General features: G+C 35.5%; 4 protein-coding genes across 5 annotated transcripts in view; 2 read left to right on the top strand and 2 right to left on the bottom strand.

Moving 5' to 3' along the window:
* Positions 1-12,224, top strand: part of LOC135082310 (uncharacterized) — a 57,279-nt gene extending 45,055 nt beyond the window's left edge. Inside the window, 2 exon segments of the mRNA XM_063977102.1 lie at positions 10,189-10,333; positions 10,611-12,224. Of these exon segments, the coding sequence (XP_063833172.1) occupies positions 10,189-10,333; positions 10,611-11,980 (1,515 nt within the window). The 3' untranslated portion in view covers positions 11,981-12,224.
* The window catches only part of LOC135082466 (LIM/homeobox protein Lhx5), a 369,539-nt gene that overhangs the window by 5,818 nt on the left and 338,835 nt on the right, over positions 1-24,886 (bottom strand). The gene's annotated exons all lie outside the window — the stretch shown is intronic.
* Positions 1-24,886, bottom strand: part of LOC135082302 (flotillin-2) — a 268,349-nt gene that overhangs the window by 214,699 nt on the left and 28,764 nt on the right. The window lies entirely within an intron of this gene.
* On the top strand, positions 14,524-24,611 carry LOC135082051 (glucose dehydrogenase [FAD, quinone]-like). Its single transcript, XM_063976802.1, has 2 exons — positions 14,524-14,599; positions 22,224-24,611. The coding sequence occupies exon 2, from the start codon at positions 22,224-22,226 to the stop codon at positions 24,096-24,098; it is 1,875 nt and encodes a 624-aa protein (XP_063832872.1). The 5' UTR covers positions 14,524-14,599; the 3' UTR covers positions 24,099-24,611.

Here is a 24,886-nt window from a genome sequence, read left to right as displayed (position 1 = left end):
CAAAACCGCACGTGACGCTAGGGTCAATTGAGACTTGGCAGTCAGGGCACGCAAGGAAACAAATGGACGATAAACTCGTCTGGTCAAAACAGGATACATCTATTACTAATATAGTAAACTAATTTCTAAACTAATAACTAATTTCTCCTTTGATTGCTCATTTCATTAACTTAAGTATACAAAAGGGATTATATCCCCAAGAACTAAAAATGGCAATCATTAGGCCAATATTTAAACAGGGCTGTCTTAACGAATTCACAAACTATAGACCGATAGCCATTTTAAATGTATTGAATAAAATTGTCGAAAAGATAATTGTAGGGCAAATATCAGCATATCTGGAAGAGCACAAAATCATTAATGATACTCAGCACGGCTTCCGCCCGCAAAGGAGTACGGCAACGGTTTTAGCTAAATTTGCAGATGACGTTAACAACTCATTAAATAAACAAGAAATTGTATTTGCTATATTCATTGACTTTAAAAAAGCTTTCGATACGCTCGGCCACGGTGAGTTATTGCAGTCCATGGAGGAGTGTGGGATCAGGGGGCCAATCAATCTGTGGTTCAAGGAGTATTTAAGAGAGAGGAAGCTTAGAGTGAGTGTATGTGGAAGGGAAAGCAGGGAGGGGACTATCATGTTTGGGGTTCCTACTGGCTCGGTTTATGGACCTGTTGGCTACATTATGCATGTAAACAGCATGCCAAATGTCTTGAAGAACTGCAGATCTTATATGTATGCGGACGACACATGTATCATATATAGCGGTAAAAACAAAACAAATATACAAAAAGTAATGCAAGAGGACTTCGACGGTATAGTTCGTTGGGCACATGATAATGGAATTATTATAAATATTAATAAGACTAAGTCGATGTGTATAATATCTCCTTATACTAAAGATAAAAATATTAATATTAGTATCAAGGGCCATAGCTATGACTGCTTGCATAATAAAAAAAATAACTGTACCTGTGTAGAACTTGAACCTGTAATATCGTATAAGTACCTTGGATTGACAGTAGATAGACACTTCGGTTGGAACTTGCATGCTAACTTGGTTTGTAACAAATTAAGAACAATTTTGGGTAAATTACATAATATAAAATATGCGGTTACCAGGAGCATTATGTATATTCTCTATCATGCGCTAGTGGAGGCTGTAATATCATACGGATTAAATGCCTATGGCCTTACTTTTCCTGTACACATTAATAAAGTGAGATCATTGCAAATAAGATTACTAAAGCTTTTAATATCAACCAAGGAAAAAATCGCGCTAAAGGGAAACTATGAACAGCTTTTTAAAATGTGTAAAATACTACCAATAGAATCTAAAGTAAAAGTAACAATTCTGACTGAACAATATGATAAAAACGAATTTAAGCAGGAGAGGGAATATACATATGCAACCCGTCAATCTAAAAAACCAAAGCTAGTTGTGCCTAAGATTAAAAACTATTATGGAAAGAGAGAAAGAAGGTGGCTAGTACCTACTCTGTTAAATGAATTGCCCTACGACCTCCTTGAAAACATAATAAGTAAAAACCACCTTAAGAGAACTCTGCGAAAGCACTATTTATCGTTGTGTCCATGACCTTGCGAGTATTATTGTCCTCAGACGGTTACCTATGTTGTGTGTAATACCACAGAATACTAATAGATATTGTTAAAAAGCTAAGTGTTATGTTTCTACCATGTAATATGTGTGTATGTGTACCTATGTGTATGTGTGTATGTGTATGCGAGTGTGAGTGCGTGTTTACAAAATGTTTTAGTTTGAACATTGGTTTTATGTTTGGGATTAACATTAAGATTTATTTAGTGTAAAAAGTCAGCGGCGGTCACCATTTTATCAGTAAGAAAAGAGGCCTTGGGGTGGGTTGTACCATCTTACTTTAACTTTAACAAACGTCAAGGGTCTGTCAAACTCCATATAGAAGGCACCGGTTGTTGTGGTCGCGATTGGGGTGGGGTGGTGCAATTCAACTTAAGTGTTTTACTTGGCGTGCCGTCGTCTGTACCTATACGTATAATGTAATTTAGAGGCTATGTAATAACAGTATTGTGAGAACTGCTGCCGACAAACTGTGTCACAGTTTGGCAGAAAATATTAATGTTTACTGTGTGTATTTATATGGAAAATAAATAAATAAATAATAAATTATAAAGCTGAAGATTTTGTTTGCTTGATGCGTTCAATCTAATCTCTAATAGTCTGATTTGAAAAAATATTTTTGGTTTGGGTAGCCAGTTATCTAGGAAGGCCCCAGGTTATATTGGGCGGAGCCGTAAAGAAAAATGTTGCAAAAACGGGAAATATTATTCAAACTATTTTCACGCGTACGAAGTCGCGGGCACAGGTTATTGAAAGGTATAAATGAATGGTCAATTGTTTTCAGACAGTAATTAACAGAGAATCGGCCAGCACTGTTTATGAAATGTTTAAACTGTTTTTCGATGGAGTTATGGAATTTACTACGTCATTTTGATTTTATACAATGCATCTCCTTGGGTAGTAGCAATAATTTTACGAAGTTTATCAATGGACCAGCAATAAATTAGTGTTCGTATATGACTAGAGTAACTTATTAGCTTTATCTAAGCATTAAGTATGTCTTTGACCTTACTTCAGACTAACCCTGGTGATCAGCTTCGCAATACTACGTAGTCAGCATACGGTACAGGAGCTAAAAATGCCTGACCTGCGACTATAGGCATTTAAGTCCAATAATAAAACATCTAGCTACATGCCCTTGGCACATTTGCTTTCTAATGAAATGCATAGGTATTGCATTGTAAAGCCAAACGTGAATTAAAAAATCAGTACTCTTTGAGCATTAGGCGTGACCAGAAACCAAAATCTAAGACTTTGGTTAACCTTTACCATAGCCTTTACTAATAAAACTTACACGCGTTGACCACTTATAAGTGACGTTTAGTATGGAAATATCATTTTATTAAACTACTGTCCAACGCATGTGTAGCTTTTGATTAGTCTTTTACTGAATATTGCTTATACTTATAAATATTTGTCTCTAATACTATGAACATAGATGAAGAAACGTCTTTCATCAAACCTCCTACTGTCTGGGTCCTAGACGTCCTCTGTTCTGGGCCACTGCCAGCAAGGGGTCGCTTTCAAGTTCGAAACTGAGTGTCGCATTAGAAATTCACACACACAAAGTAATCAAAATATGTGCTCATTATCCACTGCGGTATCAGTACTCAACGTTCGAATAATCTTTAGTACTACGCAAGCAATGTAAACTGTTTACAATATGACGTCGCTTTTGTTACCATTGCTGTAACGAGCAATGTGTTCAGTTTTTGGGCATATTGCTGCGACACCGGCCCCGCCCACTTGTCACATCCCTTTAGTTTCTGTGATCTGTGGTCTGACTAAACTACATCAAAGTAAGATTATGACAGTACCATAACAATGGCATCGTAGCGTGTGCGCAATTGTTTAAAGGATTTGCCACACTGAATGCGGTCTGCGGTCAGGTCAAAATAATCTTACATTATGCGGGCTGCATTCACTTTGACCTGACCGCAGACAGCTTCCAGTGTGCCAAATCCTTAAGTATCTTTCTATGACCGATTGTATTTTACGCGAGCAAAAGCCCGTGGCTAGTCTGGCTATCCACGCACACTTAAAAATTCACCTGTATTGTTACATCATAATTATTATAAAACACGTGATCAATTATTCAGAGGGTGTTAAAACCTTGAACCTTTAATCGTTTGCAAACCGGAACGCAGAATTTTTTTTTTTGCATAATGATTATTATTCATTAGTTAAAAAGTTGTTAGAGTTCATAATTTTTCACCTGCCCCAGGGCATCATAAAGTAAACCTTTTATTGGTATGATTTAACATTGTAGATCCTTTTAGGGATAATCTATGCCACGGCGAGCCAACAAACAATAGAGCATTGTGTCGACTCTCAAGAAGATTGATAAAAGGCCTAATGTCGCCATTTTTATGCAGCTCTCATAGGCTGATCTGAGAACACGGCTCTTGTATAATAAATAAAACGTGTTTTCGCAGAGAATTTAGTGAAGTTTTACCGTGAATCACAAGTAATAAGTTAAAAAGGGCCCGCTATTAGACGGCTCTAAATTTTAGAGTCTACAAACAAGTAATTTAAAAAGTTTGTTAAGTTTTGTTTAGAGAGAAGTCAATAGAACATTTTCCTTGGACTCTTTTAGACACTCATTAATAACGCGTTGATGGTCTTTAATAACAATTGTGTTTCTTGGAATTTCTGGCCTTTTATCATGAGAAAATGGGTGAAAATAGACCAAGTACTTTACTTTAATGCTTTGTGACTGAGAAAAAGTTAAGAAAGCTTACTGCCATCATACCTTTTGTGTCTGGTCATCGTATGAATCATTTTACCCAATTACACGAGTATGCCCCGTTGGCATATTATTAAAACCCATAAAATTTTAAATATGCAAGGCTGTGTAAAACCACATAATCAGCAGATATGTTTCAGTGTCTCAATTTACTAGCTTGTTGAATAACCATATTTTAAGAAGCGCAGTTAAAAATAATTTACTCAAGTTACTGCATACATTATGATGAAAACAACGATAAGGACAAATATTGACGTACATGATCTTTCTTTTTATTTTACACAGTAGAAAACATTTCAGTTTAAAAATACTCGTACGCTACGTTTAATTAGCAAAACAATGAACTCTAGAAAATACACAAATTGTCAAGGTCTCAAAGTATGAAAAATAAATTGTCTTGCGAAATGCCATACTACAAGATTGTGGTGGTGGCACATAGCAGCATACATAGTTGGACAATTTTCTAAACGAACTCGATCAGAAATCGGATCCTTTACGTGCAAGAGCCATATCGTAACTACTAAGCAAATCAACTTTAAGTTCGTTAATATTTTTTTTACATTATGTATTGTGAAACTCAAATAGAAGCTTCTCAAAAAACAAACTTCCGTGTTTTTCAAGGATCTGCTATTTTTTGTTTGAAAGCCATATTTAATCATATTTTTTTTTATAAAGTAACAAAAAAGTCATTAGAAGAATTTGACAGCCCTATTTATTATCTTATTTTTCTAAGATATTTATTTCCCTGCATAACAATTGATTGTGTGACTTAAAAACGATTTTACAATCTAAACACTGTATTTAATTCTGAAGCAAAGCTGCGCTAAGAAAAGTCTGATAAATAAAAGCTAAAGTAACGAACTAATAATCTTCGTGAATGAAGATACGCTTTATGTGTTTTTCTGATTAATAATAATATTAGACAACATACCTTATTAATTGGTATCATTATAATATAGCCAGTTTGAAGGGACCAATGGCCAATCAATCCGTTATCTTGCCTCAGAGTCAGAAGTCAAGGAACTTTTAGCAACGTTTTGGGCGAAAGGTTTAATGTTTTTGCATTTTTTATCATCTCTTTTAGTTCTTTATTTTAAATATTTTAATCCAAACCTGATTTACGTGTTATGCATGTTTTAGGCGGTTATCACAATGCGCTGCGCTCCGCCGCGGAGCGCGGCGCAGTGTGATAATATTAGTAGTAGCGTAGTTTGTAATTATTGATCTTTACAAATTATGTTACAAGTTACAATAAGTTTTCTTTTCATAAACCGGTGACAAATTTTATGTAGGATTGTAGGTACCAGCATCATTTTCGCCTCCGCTATTAAAATACATAATTTAATAACTTGCAGCAATATTGTGCAGCTTACTACCCTGTCACCTTTCTTGTTTTATTTTACCGGGAAAAATGTAAACAAACCACTAATAATTAGCAGCGTGTCAATGTTAAGCCGTATCAATTAGAATATCTAGTTCCACCAGCCTTCGATTCAGACGTCATTGTCATGCCAGATGGATACGTCAAAGCCATTACATCCATTACGCTTGCATACCGCTTGCATGACTCTTTAAATTGTCTTCGTTGTATGATCACAGAATAAACAACACAAGCGACCGATTCCGATACTCTTTAAACTGTTATGAGTAACGGTCAGTCCTTTTTTCGCGGTCATTTTTGTTTGCATTGTTTATAACTTACTTATTTTAAAAGCCACTTACTTTCAGTCGCTTTTGAAGCGAATCTCTGTAAATATTATTGTAGCTAATGGACAGAATTTTGCTAATCCTTAAGCTGTAATAACTACTAATCTACATATGCGGACGAAGTCATGGTTTAAGCAGCCAAGTGAAAAATAGTTTTCTGTGAACTTTCATTCGAGTAAAAAAAATAAGTAGAACTATTAGAGGGGGGGGGGGGGTTACTTTGGCGTTTAAATTTATTCATTGAATAAATCAATCAAATAATCTAGTGATAATTTCGGAATCGGACTAAGTCTATATCAATACTACCGTTATAGTAAAGTAAAGTAAAGTAATGTTTATTTCTCACCAACATAACAGATAATATTATGATAACAAACAATCAGTGAAAACAAAGTAAGAATGTTGGTGGGTTGATACCTGAACTAGGAAGATTCCTGTGTCTCAGGTTACCAACCCTCCACCCCATACAATGGTCTATGTTATAAATAAATAGATTAATATTTTATTAACATTTAAGAAAATAACAATTATAAAAGTATGAGAATTTTCTAAGGTAGAAAAAAAAAAAATTCGACTCGAAAAGTATTAAAAATATTATGCGGGTAGTATGCAAAAACTTACATAATGTATGGCAGCAGCTACTTCGCCCGGGTAAAAAAGTATTGCTTGTGGTACAAGTTAAGAGCTGTTGGCTTAATCTAAAATTAATGGCGAAGCTATGTTTACAATACAGTAAATATTGCAATATTGCGTGAATAAGTAGGTATTACAGAATAGAAGTGTTTTTTATTACTATAAAAATGAAACTTAATCTTAAGTACACTATTGAAATTACAAGTAGGTATAGGTGAGGTTAGGTTTATTCGTGCGTGTGTGTGTATGTGTGCGACTGTCTGGATGTCTACATGTTTGTCACTCTTTCTCGCAAAAACTACTGAACGGATTTCGATGAAACTTCACAGTATTATTTTTCATAACCAAGTATAACATAGGTATAGACTACAATTTATGACGATCTGTGACAAAATAAATTTCACGCGGGTGAAGCCGCGGGCAAAAGCTAGTAAGTGCCTATTTGCATAATTTTATTTTATGAATAGATATGAGTTTAATGGTCTGCAAATTATTTAATTTTAAAGATATTCTCTGTTTGGGTATAATTAAGTGCTAGAATAGTGTAATGAATACTACAATTAATAGTTTATAATAACATGAACTTGGAAACTTCCTAATTTAGGCTATTGTTTGTTTGATGGCTCATAACTAATTACGACTCGATGACAGTTTGATGGAAAAAACTTTATTGGATTAATAAATTACATTAAACAAGTTAACGACGGTTTGTTTTAGGATAAATAAGATATTTTATATGAATGAGTTAATCATAATATACATAGAGAAGTTGCTTATTTCTATGCTAGGGGGTAACTAGGTATGTTTGTAAAGGGCCTGCGACATAACGTCATGTAGGTATAGTATAGGCCCAAGCACATAGAGAAAAAGCTCGGACAGACCCCGCTTTTTAGTCGACTGGACAGTGGACCCTATGGATTAGTTGACTAAATCGAGATAGATAGTGAGTAGGAAAGATTTAAATGTTCTATTGTTTTATCTATTCGATTTCGATTTTTTTTTTCGACTTTTTTAGTGGATTAGCCAGATTCTAGAGTCGCATCTCGTATGCCGCTCGCGCCTTGCAGATATTAAATCAATGTAGCATTACGACGTAGTTTTTATTCAAGACCGGCGAGTAATCTGCTGGGTTTTGCCAGTGAACGGATGACAGCATAAACTAACACTGTGATATCTTATACAATTGTTATAAGAACGATTTTTCAACAAAAATATGTAGTCGGATGTGCTGTCGACTGTACATGGAATGTGTTTTGCGAAGAATTATAAAAAACTGATTGACTTTCCATACTTAAACAAATTGAGTAAAAAAGATCCGGAAATCATAAGGTTCAAAAAGTTGTTTGGTAACGTCAGTTTATGATAAATGAAACGTCATTAATTGAATTATTATTAGCTATATTAAAATACTTCATTACTGTTGTTGATGACGTTAAATATGAAGTTTAAAAATAACTTTTTTTACATAATAAAGTACAAAGTGTTGTTTGGTTAAGTCAGTGTATGATAATGAAATGTCATTAATTGAATTATTTTTTAGCTATATTAAACTACGTCATTACTGTTGTTGATGACGATAAATATGAAGTTTAAAAATAACCTTTTTGCATACTAAAGTACAAAGTGTTGTTTGGTTAAGTCAGTTTATGATAATGAAAAGTCATTAATCGAATTATTTTAACCATATTAAAATACGTCATACTGTTGTTAATGACGATAAATATGAAGTTTAAAAATAACTTTTTAACATAATACAAACATAATAAATTAGTTTGAAACTAATAATGGCTTTAATGCGCAAAGTTTTAAAATATAAAACGAATAATACTCGTCTAACTGTGTAGGAAGCTTTCGGTTTACTATCATTTTGTCTTATACTAATTATCATTATAAATACGAAGTCCTCTTGTCTCTGTATTTTCAAGAGCCTTGATGGATTTTGGTATAAAATGTAGGTAAAATACCTATTGGAAAAGGACGTAGGGAAAATTCAAATTCAAATTCTTTAGTGCTCCAATGTTGGTATACAGAGGTTCTTACATAATATAGACATAGACCCATACCATGGCATGGACCCTGCTAGGGTATTGCAACTTAGTTTAGCGCAAATAAATCTTGAAGAACGTGAATTACAGGATGAAAACTGTGGGGATCTATAGCTTCTCGCGATTTGTCTCAGGAAGAGTGACTGTGCGAACACGTGTGAAGCTGCGGACAAGAGCTAGTTTAATTATAAAGGTTGCTTGCTCGTCCAGCTAGACCAGACAGCCATTATACCATACGAGACAAAAGCGATCTTTGCAGTGCAACTGTAGGTAACCGTCGAGTGTAGTCATTTCTACTATGGATTCCCAGCATTACGTTCACTTACTTGTCCTTGCCCTTAACAGTGAAAAGCAAGGTTACATTCTTGCCGGATCTTCAGACCTTACTAAAAATCGCTACATATTATACATACATACTTTATTGAAATAAGTATACGCGTTTTTAATTATAAACTTTGAGAGACGATACTGGCTGCGCCTACGCATATGTTTATAAATACCATATTCGATTTAAAATTAAAATAAGATTAACCGCCTACCAGTACAAAATCGAGTTCTAAATTTAAATTAGACTTCCTTGATCTCATAAGCGTGCAAAAAAGCTTTTTGTCTCACTATTGAATTGACAGTTACCGAATAGTTAATAAGCGGTGATTTGTTATTTATAAACTAATGTAAAATCGCCATAGCATCACACATATTAAACATTTTCCTCGGAAAACCACACCTATTATTTTTACATAATTATAATAAGCCACAGTGTTTTAAACTTGTTAATCTGTCGTCTGTCCTACATACATGTTGAACTCCCTTAATTTTTATTTCACTTCTCAGTCTGAGCCCTCTTAACCTTAACATTTCTCTTGGGCGTCGATATCTCCACAATCAGCCATTGCAATTTGTATTGTGTCAAAACTGTAATAACAGGTCATATTTTTATTCACGAATTCATTCAACCTTTCTAGTACAGTAATTTGCGATACTTAACACTCAATACCAACAACACGTGACATAGTGTGAATAACAGAATAACGTCGAAGTAAATGACGCATTGACATCAAACAAATCGTTAATAAATTGTCATTTACAATATTAATAAAGCGTAAACTTAAATAAATCGTTCAATTAACATTTATAAAAAAATATAAACATGGAGTTGTTACCAATTTTCTCTCGCCTTTTAACTGACTTCTCAAAATAAGGTTACTCGTATGATTTATATAGGGTACCTATCGGAGACCGATACCATCTAGCGTCAATCAAAACACATGGATTTATACTTAAACTTAAAACTAAACTAACTTTCATGTACATGAATGTACTTAATGAACTAAATTCTCACTAAACACTTCTAAATTAGGCTTTGTGATTCATCAGGGTGGATTTAGGGCATATAACCACTTTAAACACTGCTTAAAACATGTCAATTATTTCTCAGAGAGCCGGCTGCCGAGGTATGCGCGCCGGGCGGTGTGCCTGGCCCAGGGGGAGGGTCGTCGGAGGCTCCTCCGTGCTTCACTCCATGATGCATACTAGGGGCAACAAGAGGGACTACGACCGGTGGGCTGCTAACGGCAACCCAGGTAAAAAACCTGACTAAGCATAACTTAAAAATAGACCAACAACTTTTTGTATGACGAAGTGATTTTTTTTCTACAAACCACTAATAAGAACTAGTCACAAGAAATACATTATCATATATTATCCATTAAAGGTATTAGATACTGCGTATTTTATTCCTATATTTAGATCTCCGATCATCATAGTGCAAGTAATGAAATAATAAACTAAAATTAAAAAATCAAATGAAGCTTGTATCCCTAGTGTATCACCTACAACAAATCTCTGTTTACCTTACAGGTTGGGATTACAAATCGATTCTCAAGTACTTCAAGAGGTCAGAAAACATACAGATACCTGATCTAGCAAGAGATAAAAGGCATCACTCCACCAGAGGCGAGATGACCCTGCAGCACCCTAACTGGAGGACGCGCCTTTCCGATGCATTCCTGGAAGCCGGCATCGAAACTGGGGGAAAAGTAGTCGACTACAACGGGGAGAAACAAATTGGCTACTCAATTATACAGTTCACAATGAACAACGGCACCAGAATGAGCACCAGTCGAGCATTTTTACATCCCATCAAGTACAGAACGAATTTCCACATCACCAAACGAGCTATGGTAACCAAAATACTCATAGATCCAAAGACTAAAAGAGCATACGGCGTTAAATTCAAAAAAGACGGTAAGCAATTTATTGTCCGTGCCAAAAGAGAAGTTATTTTATCAGCTGGAGCAATCAACTCTCCGCAATTACTAATGATCAGCGGAATAGGTCCTAAAGACCATTTGAAAGAAAAGAACATAAAAACAATAGTCGATTTACCAGTGGGATACAATTTGCAAGATCATTGGGCATTAGGAGGTCTGACTTTTGTCATTAACACAACCGATTCGATTAGAATCGAACGGGTAGCTACATTGCAAAATATTATAGAGTACTTCAGTCATCACACTGGTCCCCTATCAGCTCCTAGTGGCACTGAAGCTTTAGCTTTTATTGACACAAAGAATCCTCATGACGACGATGGCTACCCAGATCTTGAATTACTCTTTGTAGGTGGGTCATTGGTGTCTCAACCAGCTTACAAGCAAGCTTTTGCTATTGACGACGATGTGTATGATAACGTGTATGGTTCGATAAGTCATAAAGATACGTGGATGGTGTTCCCTATGATTCTACTGCCAAAATCAAGGGGACGAATTTTACTAAAGAATAAGAACCCTTACACAAAGCCCGTGATACACGCAAATTATTTCTCAGACGATGGGCACGACCAGAGAGTGATATTACATGGGATCAGGAAAGCAATCCAGCTGTCTAAAACCAAGGCTTTCCAAAAATTTGGAAGTAGATTACATGATGTGCCTTTGCCCAACTGTGCTCATCATGGCTTCAATTCGGACGAGTACTGGTTTTGTGCAATGAAAACTATAACGAATACGATATACCATCATTGTTGTACGAGCAAAATGGGGCCGTCGAATGACCCTGAAGCAGTGGTAGACCCTCGACTAAGGGTGTATGGGGTAAGTGGTCTGAGGGTGGTGGACGCTAGCATCATGCCCCATGTACCAGCTGCTCATACAAATGCACCGACTATGATGGTGGCTGAGAAAGCAGCCGATTTGATCAAGGAAGATTGGGGAGTACCGATTTATAGGTGAAATTATATTTGTTAGTGATACGTTAATTACCCAGTAAGTACCATATTTATTGTAACTAGTTTTAGAGTAGGCTGAATATGTTTGCTGAAGTGAAATTTAACATCACGTTATAAACTTGACCTTCACTGGTTGGGTTTTTATTGGCGGTCAAGCTGTAGATCCTGGATACACAGGAGTTGCAGCGGTGGAAACGAGAGGTGGGAATAGTCCCATTACGTTATAAAAGTTATCATTAATGTTATGTTATGTAAACCAGATTCATTTTATTTAAACAAGTGATTAAATTGGCAACAATGTTACTGAATAATTATGTTTTATTTCTCCCCTCGTTTCGTGTTTCATAGAAGACAGCGAGTTCTTTTTTCTCATATTAGGAATTATTCTTGGATAATTTTCCTTCTTCTCACGTCCCATTTTTATAAAATTTTGTAGAGCAATGTCAAGTGAATCGATATTATTCAATGTAAACTGTAAAAGCCGATTGCCTCAAATTGCGTGATCTTGTGTGACCTTAGGTTGTTTCCAAGAACTTGAAAACTTTGGGTCATTTATGTAGAGCAAAACGCACTAATTCCAATATGAAAAAAGCAACTGAAAACATTACATAAACTAAAAAAGGTAACTAAATCATGTCAGAACTTTCTAAGAATCTCATGCTAAGGGTTTGGGCATTTACTCGTATATGCCAACTGCTGCTTTACGAAATCAGCAAAACTGGCTTCAATATTTGAACTTTATAAACAACATAGAACTATCGCATCTAGGATGCTAAAAGATAAGCGATTATACTACCGCATCTAGGTATACTATTAAAGGATAAGCGATTATTATTAGGCCACCCACTATTCGAACTTAACATTTTTTTTATAACTCCATAACACCAGTTTTTTTAAACACATTCCCAATTTAGCCTTCCTATGTTATTATATGTTTACGATCGTCTCTCCGAGGCAATCATTTTGGGTTTTTTGTAGATAGTTTGTCAAACTCTTTTTTAAAGCTCTTAACCTTATAATCCTTTCTAGGAGAAGCATAAACGGTTTTAGATATTATATGTATTGCCAATCACGTCACTAACTAAAGTCTAAATACATGAGATTAGATTACAGATTAAATAATTTGATCATTCATACCACCGCAAAAACATCACAAGCTCGCAAAAAGGTAGCCTTCGGTCGATTTAATACCTTGTTTACCTATGGAAAGTTTTACATTTTTCCTTTTTTGCCGTTACAAGTTAGATGGGATTAATTTATTCACCATCGTGTGGTCAGTGAATTAGTTGCGACCACGATGCCAGTGATTTGCGCGTACGCAGAAACTTCTGCGTCAATGTATAGTCCACCTTAAATCCGGCTCGCAGTGTGAATTCGCTTTAGTTTACCAACTTCCAGTTCGACATTATCTGCATGAATTTTGGGTTTCCCCCATAAATTCAAATCGGTTTAGCTTCATAATAAATTATAAAATCTCATTACCATAATGATTCTCTTTTCAAACTTTTTTTTATAAAATGTCGCAGATTCATTGTAGGTATCTTGTAAATATACCTTTTGAGATTGCATTCTTGTCCTGAGTGAGTACATACTTTTTATATCACAGGATTGTGTTTAAAGGAACAATAAAGTCGGCTTTTTACCTATGGGAATAACAAGTTTTTTGACTAACTTTTTTCATGCAAAATACATTATGGATCCATAATATGGCGATCGATAAATAAACGATTACCTTGCACGATTCACGAAGGAAAGACAAAGGGGAAAAGGGGACAGTCATAGATTGTCCGTTTCCGTGTAAAAAAACTGCATACAAATGACATTTTGCAAAAGGAAACAACTATAAAATTGTTGCACTGCAATGTAGTAAGTATAACCTTATTATATAGTCCAGATTTATAAAAGCTGATTTGCTTTAAAATATGTCATTACTGCTAAAAAAGTAACAAATGAACTAACGCTGAGTTCAAGTAACAAACGATGTTTTTTGTATGGAGTTTGACAGATTTTTGACGTTTGTCGAAGTTAAAGTAAGATGGTGCAACCCAGCCTAAATATTCAATTTAATTATAGTCTGAAAGCACACTCCAGCCCTCCTAAGAACGCCTTAAGAGTCCTTCGCCTTGACCGCTCAAGTTCACGAGCGATTAGACGATATAACAGAAAATAGTTGAGTATCAAAACTAGAATGATGTGTTCTGTTGGTAGAGTTGTGCCTAAGAATTATTGGTAAATGGTATCAAATACCCATCAGCCTGAAAGCATCTAAATCCGCCCTTTAGAGTTCAAGCCTTTCCCCTTGATGAACTGTCAAGTTCAAGAGCCATTAGACGATATTACAGTTTACAAAAAAAATAATAGACTTCAAGTTATAAGTTCTTTTAGTAGAGTTGTGCCTTAGATTTATTGGTAAATTGTATCAAATACTCATCAACCTGAAAGCACCTAAACCCGCCCTGGAGTTCAAGCCCTTCGCCTTGAACTCTCAAGTTCGGGCGATTAGACCGAGTCGATATAACCGCCCGCGGCGAGGACGCGACAACAGTGGCGCTAGCGTGTCCTGCGCGCGAGTGCGGAGTGCGTGTTGTGATGTGCCTTTTGGTTTTGGAAATACGTTAACAATGTAAGTATTAGTGATGTGATGAAATATCTGTGGTTTAAAAATAAAAATTCGATAGGTTTTAATAGCGAAAAATTAAAGGATTTTTCAGGACAAATCCGGGAAGTGATATGGAAGTTTGAATATAAAGAAAGGTACACGTGGTGATTGTGAAATTTATTAAAATATCACTTTTTAAACAAGTAATGGTAAGATCCATGATCATCAAAACAACTGTTATAGAAGCTAAAAGGTAAACAAAAAATAATAAAAACAGTGATTTTTGGACAGATTAATAATAGGGCTACTTATATTATTTCGAAATTATGCAGTACTATCTATCTAGTAATTGAGTAGTTTCTATCGATGTATTAAGAAATTCTCGCATTTAGTTAATTCACGTCATCAAACTAATTACAGCAGGTGATTACAATTAACCTAACGATCTCTTCTCATTACACTACGAGTGATGACAAATCTATAAATCAAACTGGGTATATAATAAATAAATATTTACCATCAGGATATTAACTCTACATAATTGTAAAATCATACATAAATCAAACAAAAACCATACATAATCGCCCATTAACTTTTATTGCCATTTTCTTCATAACCGATAAATCTCTAGTAATTTTCAGAAAAATGTATGATCTTGAATTTTATACAGTGAGCGTGAATTAATAACAATAAGTGTCTACACGGTCTGCAAAACCAAAATTTTATTAGGTAAGGATAATAATTTGATGATAGAGCATAAAAAACTCATTATTATTATAAATTCGAAAAAACTTCACATAATAAGTAAATTAACATAAACTATCAACTTTTAACGATAGCTATTTGTTAATATATGCGAAATAATATAAACAAAACTCAAAATTTATTAGATAACATCAATTACTAATGATTTACGGCCTTTCGTTGAAGTCAAGTTCGCGACTTCCAACCTGCGCGCACGCATGACCGTGAAATGATGATGATAAAAGGTTGGATAATCTAATTTTCAATCGCGAATTATCCTGTCATTGAAGATTAAGGATTTTAAAACAATTATCCTATGCAAAAACTGACAAAATCAGGTAATTTTAGAGAAGTATTAATTAGTATTAAATTGTTCTTGAAAGCATGGTCGATTTGTTTTGGTTCTTTGATTTATTATAGTCTACTTTAGCATTCTAAAGTAGTAATTCGTAATATTACCCATTTGCCTTATTCGTAATATTACCCATTTGCCCTAGTTACCCATTTGCCTTCTTCTTAAAAAAGAACACCGTAATTCCTAACCAAGGCATTAATTAATTTTCTTCATGCAAAAATATCTCAATTAATACGTTTCGATTGACACCATCCAGCTGGGCCATCCAAAATTCTTCACGGCTAGCATGTCATAAACAAATATGTTTATTATCCGACCCTGTCTGTGATTCTGTGATTAACTCATGATTTCAGCAATAAAACAGCACTTCATGTGAGGGTCACTGACCTCAATTCAAGATTCATCACGATCAGAATGAAGTAAACTTTGAAAAGTTTACGTGACGTGAAATGTCGTGATCTGAGGGCCCAGTGTGAGTTTACATCAAACGTCCTCACTAGTGAGCGCGTTAGAAAAATGTATGAAAATTTTAGTTCTTGAATGTTTCCGCTAGGGGCGCTGAACAATCCGTCATACATTTTAATGACATTTTTTACGCGCTCACTAGTGAGGAAGTTTGAAGTAAACTCACACTCAGCCCTCTGATATCAACTGTTTTTTTTAAGTAGCTACACAAGCTTTTTTTATTGTACTAAACATACTGGCCACAAATACACATACTTAACGACTGAATTAATCATCATTCTGAGAATAGAATCGGGAATTTTTGAATGCAGTGTTATTTGACATTTCCCCATTTCACTACAAGGGCGATCACGGAGACCCTTTTTGTTTTGATTTTCTATAGATAAATTAACCTGCTTGGCCCAATGGGCATGGTTGAAGACATATGGCTGGAAAAAGCATTTCGGTTTGTACTACCTTTGTTTTGTAAGAAATACAACATTTTAATATGAAGTTATCAAGGAATTAATAAGCCCATTATGTTAACATTACACATAGATAATGTTATGTGTTAAACAATAATTGTATTTCCCGTATGATTGTTATTTAATTCATGCTTCTTTTCAAGGTTTACTTCTTTATCACAAAGAGAGACAGATTTCTATCGAGTACAAAAACGAGTTCAAGTCGAGTGACAAGTGCGGAAAAGCACTGTATAATTTTTGCATTTATTACGTAGTATCATATTACATAGAGGCTCGAATCAATGGATTTTTGTAAAGAAATGTTAACCAGAGGGCACAGTTAGCCTTTTGATCCTAGTTTTTTCACGCCTTTAGCATAACACCTCACACCTCAGTTGTTAAAAGTCATATCGCAGATTTGCCACCACCACGAATCAATTGACGAACTTTTTAAAACTGTCAAAACAAGACTCTTCAATTCTGTAATTGGCAATACTAACCAGTGACGTCACTATTTTCGTCACTCAATTAAACTACTTTTTTCAATTACAATGCAACCAAAAATCTTAATTTACCGGTAATTTAAAATGAATTAAGTTTTTAAGGAAGACCAGAATGAAGTGCCTTTTTAAAAAAGTTGTGCTTTAGAATTATTGGGGAGTGGTGGCAAATACCCAATTAAAAGTGACTATAGTCTTTTTCACGTAAGATGATCCGTATGACACTTCAAGGTTATCCATATTACGCATACTACATGCAGAATATTTTTGAAAAAATATCTGTATTTTATTAGCAATATAATAAAAAAAAAATAACTACTTGTCTTGAAATATATAGTAAAATCTGAGTCTATTGATAATATTTTAATTAAATACGATGTAAAAATATTTTTTATTTAATGTACGCAATGTGTGAAACGGAATAGATTTAGTGCTGGGGTATTTGTTGTATAACAAAATCGATTATTACCGCGGTATATTAATCGATTGAAGTGAATACTTAGTTATTAAAAACATCACAAAAATCAACTATATTTTTCGATTGTTGACTTTAATAAACGCATTGAAAATAAATTAATAGTTTTTAATTTAAAGAAATAGAACCAGTACTTTTTAGGAACACGAAGTCCATGGAATTTGAATATTATCAATAAAAAATTGTTACAATAATATTTGTAATTAAAAAAACGTTTTTTGTCAAATAACACCTATACAAAATATTTCTCTAAAAGTAGGTTTTACTAACTCTTCGAAAAAAATCGATAGATAAATCGCTATGGTTTAGTTGTGACATCTCTAAATCTTTCAAACTCGAAACGTCATACGGATCATCTTAGGAGAAAAAGACTATAAAGGTACATACATACCTACTTCTAAAGTTTAAAACTCACCCTGACATAATTCAAATTTCATACATTTACCTACATTGAAACAAAAATGAAAAAAAAAGTCATATTTAAGGCCATTTGAAAAGATTTTTTTACATAAAATATACTATTTGCGTTCGAACAGTGCCAATGCCAAAAAGCCAATGTCAAATTGATTTCGTTTCGAAAAAACTGAAGTTACATTTAAAGTAAAGTTGGAGGTAAGATACTTAGTAGGCCAGTTCCTCTGTGAGAGGATTCCGAGATTTTCGAGTGATACTAGCTCCCACATTCGGCCTGGTCATCCCTTTCAACCAGGTGAGATGCAGGCCAAGAGCTTCCTGGTTGTGGAAAAAACCAGACATCCCGCAGACTAAAGTTCCATACATTTTAATAAGTTAGGTTAGTTGTGGTTTAGTAATAAAAATCAAGTTTGTTGTCGTTGACTACAGTCATGTGTTGCCAGTCAGAATAAAGAAGAAGAAAAGCACCAAGATCAATCGCAACATACTGATTTCAAACTCGATATAACTGGATGACTCATTCAATTTAATTACGGCGGGAAAACCGCTGCCCGCCCAAGGAAACTGATACGTCACAACGCAACAAGTTAACAAAGCTACTTATAACGTTGCGTGACTGCCGCGTCTGACGTCACTGTTATTGATGCAAAACAAAGGTAAATAAGAGCTAGAATGCATTATGTGGGTCTTAAATCTGCGACATTTCTTTAGCCGGGTGACTGATTAACATTCCCTGGGACAAACTTGGTCTTCACTGTTAAGCTGTAGATCCTGGATCCACTGCAGCTGGATACACTGATTACATTGATAAGACCCGGGTCCGACCATGGAAATCATTTGAAAAATTTTATAGGGTCTCCGCAGACTCGTGTTAATTCTACCGTCACCGAGTCAAATGTGTCTTGGATTCAATTTCCAGACATAACAAACAATTATAATTATAATCGTTTTATGTTTAAGTAGATATATCTTATTATTCACATTTATGTATGTTTTCAATTCGATAAGGACATTGCAGAAATACGAGATAAGTTCCTATCTGGGACTTATGGGCAAGTGTTGAAAAAGGCTCTAAGATTTGGTTACCAGCCACACAAAATTGACATAAGTAACTCAACAAAAAAACAGAAACAAAATACTTAATAGTCCAGTCAATGAATGCCTTAACGACGGTGTAGAGAGAAATCCGTGGAACACAATTTCTGACCTCGGGACTTTATTTAGCCTAGTTAGGAGGTGAACATAGCAAAAGTCCCCGCCCTTAGCCCTTGAGCCGGCGGGGAGAGGGGGGTTTAAAGGTACCACTTTTCGGTTTTTCGCTTAATCCTCGGAAACTATGCGTCCTAGTGACATGACTACTATGAACCAAATAAAGCTTATTCAATTTGCTACAGGCGAGACCGTCAAGTTTTTCTATATCTTGTATAGTTTTTGCGGCATCTGCTCTAGAAGGTCTGTAAAATTGGAAATTTTATTTTTGTCTTATATGTTCCTATCAGGAGAAAATCAACTAAATCAACATTGAGCAAACACTATAGACATGCGGGAGCATGTTAAGCCTAGTTCCAGGGAGGGGACTGCACCGTGCGTATATTTAGACGAACCAATTTTAGCCACTTTTGACTCCTCATCATTCAAAAACTACTGTGCATTAACACTTCAAATTTGGCTCATGTATTGAGACTTGCAAGATATACATCAGCTTCAAATTTCATAAACATACCTCAAATGGTTATTTAGGTATTGACGTTCAAAAATCGACATTTAGAACACTAAAATCTATCTATCACCTGTGAAATGTTAAAATTTACTGGTTTTTTATTTGTTCCTTTGTATTTACATAACTACCTTTCTGGATGCAAAATTTGAACCTTCGAGGTCATCTGGAAGTGGTTAGAATTTGGTCTATAGGTCAGACATGTAGATTTTTGGACGTCAATACCTAAAGAACCGTTTAAGGCATATTTATGAAATTTGAAGCTGATGTATATCTTGCAAGTTTCAACATATGAGCCAAATTTGAAGTGTTAATGCACAGTAGTTTTTGAATTATGAGGAGTCAAAAGTGGCTACAATGGGTTCGTCTAAATATACGCACGGTGCAGTCCCCTCCCTGGAACTAGGCTTAACATGCTCCCGCATGTCTATAGTGTTTGCTCAATGTTGATTTAGTTGATTTTCTCCTGATAGGAACATATAAGACAAAAATAAAATTTCCAATTTTACAGACCTTCTAGAGCAGATGCCGCAAAAACTATACAAGATATAGAAAAACTTGACGGTCTCGCCTGTAGCAAATTGAATAAGCTTTATTTGGTTCATAGTAGTCATGTCACTAGGACGCATAGTTTCCGAGGATTAAGCGAAAAACCGAAAAGTGGTACCTTTAAACCCCCCTCTCCCCGCCGGCTCAAGGACTAAGGGCGGGGACTTTTGCTATGTTCACCTCCTAACTAGGCTAAATAAAGTCCCGAGGTCAGAAATTGTGTTCTACAGTTTTCCATCTATAATGCTTTATTGACTGGACTATAAAGCTAGTCGCAATCTCAGTAACTTGATAAAAACAACCATTATAATAATTTATAATTAAAAAAACTAATATTATCAAAAAGTAACTAACGAAACTATATTACTAGGTGATAAATAACCTTTTTATCTTCATTACATTGGAACTGTTGCATATAAATGCAGGTATTTGCTAAGTAATTGCATTTCTCACTACTGATACCAATAGATAACAGTTGGTGAAATTTTCGTAACGGCTCTATGTGATAAATAGCCAACTTTGGTTAACTTAACAGAAATGTCACCATACTCCGGTGCATGTAAGTCCATTTTTTTCTTATATTAATTTATGGTATTTAGAAAAAAAAACATTTACTTAAACTCATCTTTCTGGATTCGACCGCAATCGGATCAGCATCAAAAATCGCGTTTATACACAATGAATACCACATTGGAAGAATCACAGCAGCAGTAATACTGCTGAGTAAACGAATAAATCCTTTTATATCTATCTACCTGATTCTTCTTGCCAGCTATAGCGGCTAGGAACAATTTATTCTACATAATATTGCCTTATACGCATTTGTTACCGACTACAACAATCACTCGTGCAACAAAGTCATCGAGCAATTATCCAGTTATCACGTTATTCCACTAATTATTTCTCGAGAAAGAAGATTAGCTGCCAGTTGTAGTACACCTGCCAATCATCTGCAATCATACCCCAGTATTGTTCTCGAAACTGTTGAATCGTTAAATACGTGTTTGATAATAAAGGAGTTTCAAGGCAATGCTGAAACTGATCTGTGTCATTGAAAGGCTAATTGTAAACCTACTATGCTATTTTACATAAACGCTTCCTGAAGTAACTTGAAATTTCATCGTATGACGTAGATTCAGTTGCTAGTCTTAACAACATAATAATTGACCTCTGTCAGTATGTTACGTTATAAACAATCGATGTCTACTTTCGCGATTAATTCATATGTCAATTTTAAGATGTCATAAACTTAAGTTTTGTCTGGTTTAGAGTAGGCGCACACCGTTGATTTTTCGTCGGCCGATAGTTTAGTCGGGCTGTTGATCAGTATGGGCATGTATGGGAGTGCGCACACTACGCCGATTCGATTTGGCCGATTCTTCATACAGTTTGAAATCGGGCACAACTATCGGCCAACTAAAAATCAACGGTGTGCGCCTACTCTTACAATAGACATCATCGATTTATTTACCTATTTATCTACGAGTATAAGAACAGTCAAAAATATACCCATAGGTGCAAATTACAGTGATTTACAAAATATACTACTATCGACATTGTTCTTTCAGCGAATAGTAAACATTTTATGGTTCCACGAACACACAATACATAGCTTCAGCGATAATTTGGAGCTAAAGGAGGTCAATTCGGTTTATCTAGTGCACTAACTGAATTTATAATGAAAGGGCTAACGAACGAATATGGAATTAGGTCACCAATGTTAAAAACTGAATAAATTGTATTTGATAGGAAAATAATACCTAATATTTCTTTACGTACTACATTTCACAGCGCATTCATATTTTATATCCAGTCTAGGATCACGCTGTCTGTGTATATTAAAATTCATAGGCATGCCTTCTTATGAATAAATACCAAGGATATCTTTGTTCGTAGTAAACTCGGCCTCGATTACACTTTGAATGTACATGCAATATGTCCAATCGTACTACAAAGGTCTTTAAACTGTTCTCTTCTCGATTTCAGATGAGTCGTCGTTACGGTACGCCTTCAGTGTTCACCGCGCTATGGGTGCTGTTCACCGTGCTTCTGCCCAGCGGCACGCAGAACGTCAACCCCATAGGATCATTGCTGAACTTCTTACATGAGGGCACAGATCAGCTGAATAGGGAACCGCCAGATCAGCCCAATCTGCTCTCCGAATACGACTTCATCATCGTGGGCGCTGGCACGGCCGGCTGCGTCATAGCGAACAGACTATCAGAGATACCAGACTGGAAAGTGCTACTGGTCGAAGCTGGTGTCAACGAAAACTTCATCATGGACATCCCTGTCCTTGCCAACTACCTACAATTCACGCAAGCTAACTGGAAATATAAAACGAAGCCATCCAACAAGTACTGCGCCGGGTTCGAAAACAAACAATGCAACTGGCCACGAGGAAAAGTCATGGGAGGATCAAGTGTCTTGAACTACATGATCTACACTAGAGGAAGTCAGCAAGACTATGACGGCTGGAGAAATATGGGCAACGATGGATGGGGATGGGACGAAGTATTACCGTATTTCAAGAAAATAGAAAACTTCAACATCCCCGCCCATGATGACCCTAAATATCACGGTCACAACGGTTACTTGAATGTGGAACACGCTCCTTACCGTACTTCCAAAGGCAAAGCATGGATCAAAGGAGCTCAAGAACTAGGTTTCAAATATAACGACTATAATGGTGAGAATCCATCAGGCGCGTCCTTTTTACAACTTTCCATGAAAAATGGCACTAGACATAGCTCAAATAGAGCTTATTTATACCCAATCAATGGACGAAAAAACCTCCATATAACCAAAGCTAGTATGGTAACTAAGCTAATTTTTGATGAAACCAAAACTAAAGTAATAGGTGTAGAATTAGAAAAACATAGTAGAAAATACAAAATATTAGCAACTAATGAAGTTATATTATCAGCAGGAGCTATAAATACTCCTCAATTGCTCATGCTTTCGGGAATAGGTCCAAGAAGTCATTTGGAGTCTATGAAAATCAAAGTGGTGAAAGACTTGCCCGTGGGATATAATTTGATGGACCACATCGCAGCAGGTGGACTCCAGTTCGTAGTTAGACCACAGAATTTCAGCTTGAACACTGAATACATTCTCAATCACTTGGATATAGTATTCAAATGGATGAATACGCATAAAGGGCCGCTCTCAGTACCGGGCGGCTGCGAGGCGCTTGTATTTATGGACTTGAAGGACAAGTTTAACAAAACGGCGTGGCCAGACATGGAATTACTTTTCATTGGTTCAGGTCTAAACGGAGATCCTATGCTGCAATATAACTTTGGCTTTGACGAACGCATTTACGCAGAAACATTCGGTCCCATGGGCAAAACTGAGTCTTTCATGGTGTTCCCGATGTTGATGCGTCCTAAATCTAAAGGGAGAGTGTTGTTACAAAGTAGGAATCCCAAAGTCCACCCGACACTTATACCGAATTATTTTGAGTATAAGGAAGATTTGCAGAAGATCGTAGAAGGCATGAAAGTAGCTATAGACATTGCTAGACAGCCATCAATGAGAAAACTTGGTGCAAAGCTGTATGATGTACCGATAGCAGATTGTTTAGAATATGGTCCTTTTGGTAGTGATGAGTACTTTGCATGTCACGCTCAGATGTTTACCTTCACGATTTACCACCAGAGTGGGACATGTAAAATGGGGGTAGAAAATGATCCATCTTCGGTGGTGGATTCTCGATTACGAGTTCACGGGATTGGTAAACTCCGGGTGATAGATGCTAGTATAATGCCTGAAATCGTATCAGCACATACAAATGCCCCAGTTTACATGATAGCAGAGAAGGGATCGGATATGATTAAACAGGATTGGGGAAAATTATAACAGTAATTAAGCTTTAACTTATTTAATATTTATGATATGATAATACCCTATCTGTGATGTGATTTAGCATTATGTAGCAAATAAATGTAGAATACGTAAATTAATAATTATGTCAAAATAGAGAAAGTCCTTATATTTATTAAATGTAGCAATTTCCCTGAGCAATACAATTGCGAAAAATGTGTCATGTTTACAAAAGACAACACAAAATATAAGAAACCCAGCTACTTAGATGATATCTGATATTTTCTTAACAATGAGTAAGAAAAATTAAGAATTCAAGCCTAAATGAAAGTTACTATACTACTTAGTTACCTAATATCTGTCAAGTACTCTTTGGTTACTCTAAGTTTTAATTTATTACATAATGCCATATTTTGAAAGTCTACCTTACATTATTTAAACGTTAGAGTACGAATCTTACAGCTGGTTAGCAACTTCTTAATACTCATAGCACAAACTATTATATAACTGATATAATAGTGCAATACAATATTTTGTAAAAGACAAAGAATAAATACATAATTACATAAACAATGTTCATGGTTTCATTTTAAGCCTCTAGCCATATGTTGCTAAACACGGGTCTGAAAATTATGACCTCAATTTTCCCTTATCCATGCTGAAATTCAGCCACGCTAATTAAATAGGCTTTAGCAATTTTCGCGGAACTTCGCGAACTTGAAACAGACGACAGGCGTGCAACCGCTTATGACCGAAAAATAAATAGCGATTAGCGACATCTATCGGAGGTACGACACGCTTTGGGTCGCTGAGCCATCAGAGTA

The sequence above is a fragment of the Ostrinia nubilalis genome, chromosome 21 (assembly GCF_963855985.1).
Source record: "Ostrinia nubilalis chromosome 21, ilOstNubi1.1, whole genome shotgun sequence".
Taxonomy (NCBI): domain Eukaryota; kingdom Metazoa; phylum Arthropoda; class Insecta; order Lepidoptera; family Crambidae; genus Ostrinia; species Ostrinia nubilalis.
This window is presented reverse-complemented; position numbering and strand designations above follow the sequence as displayed.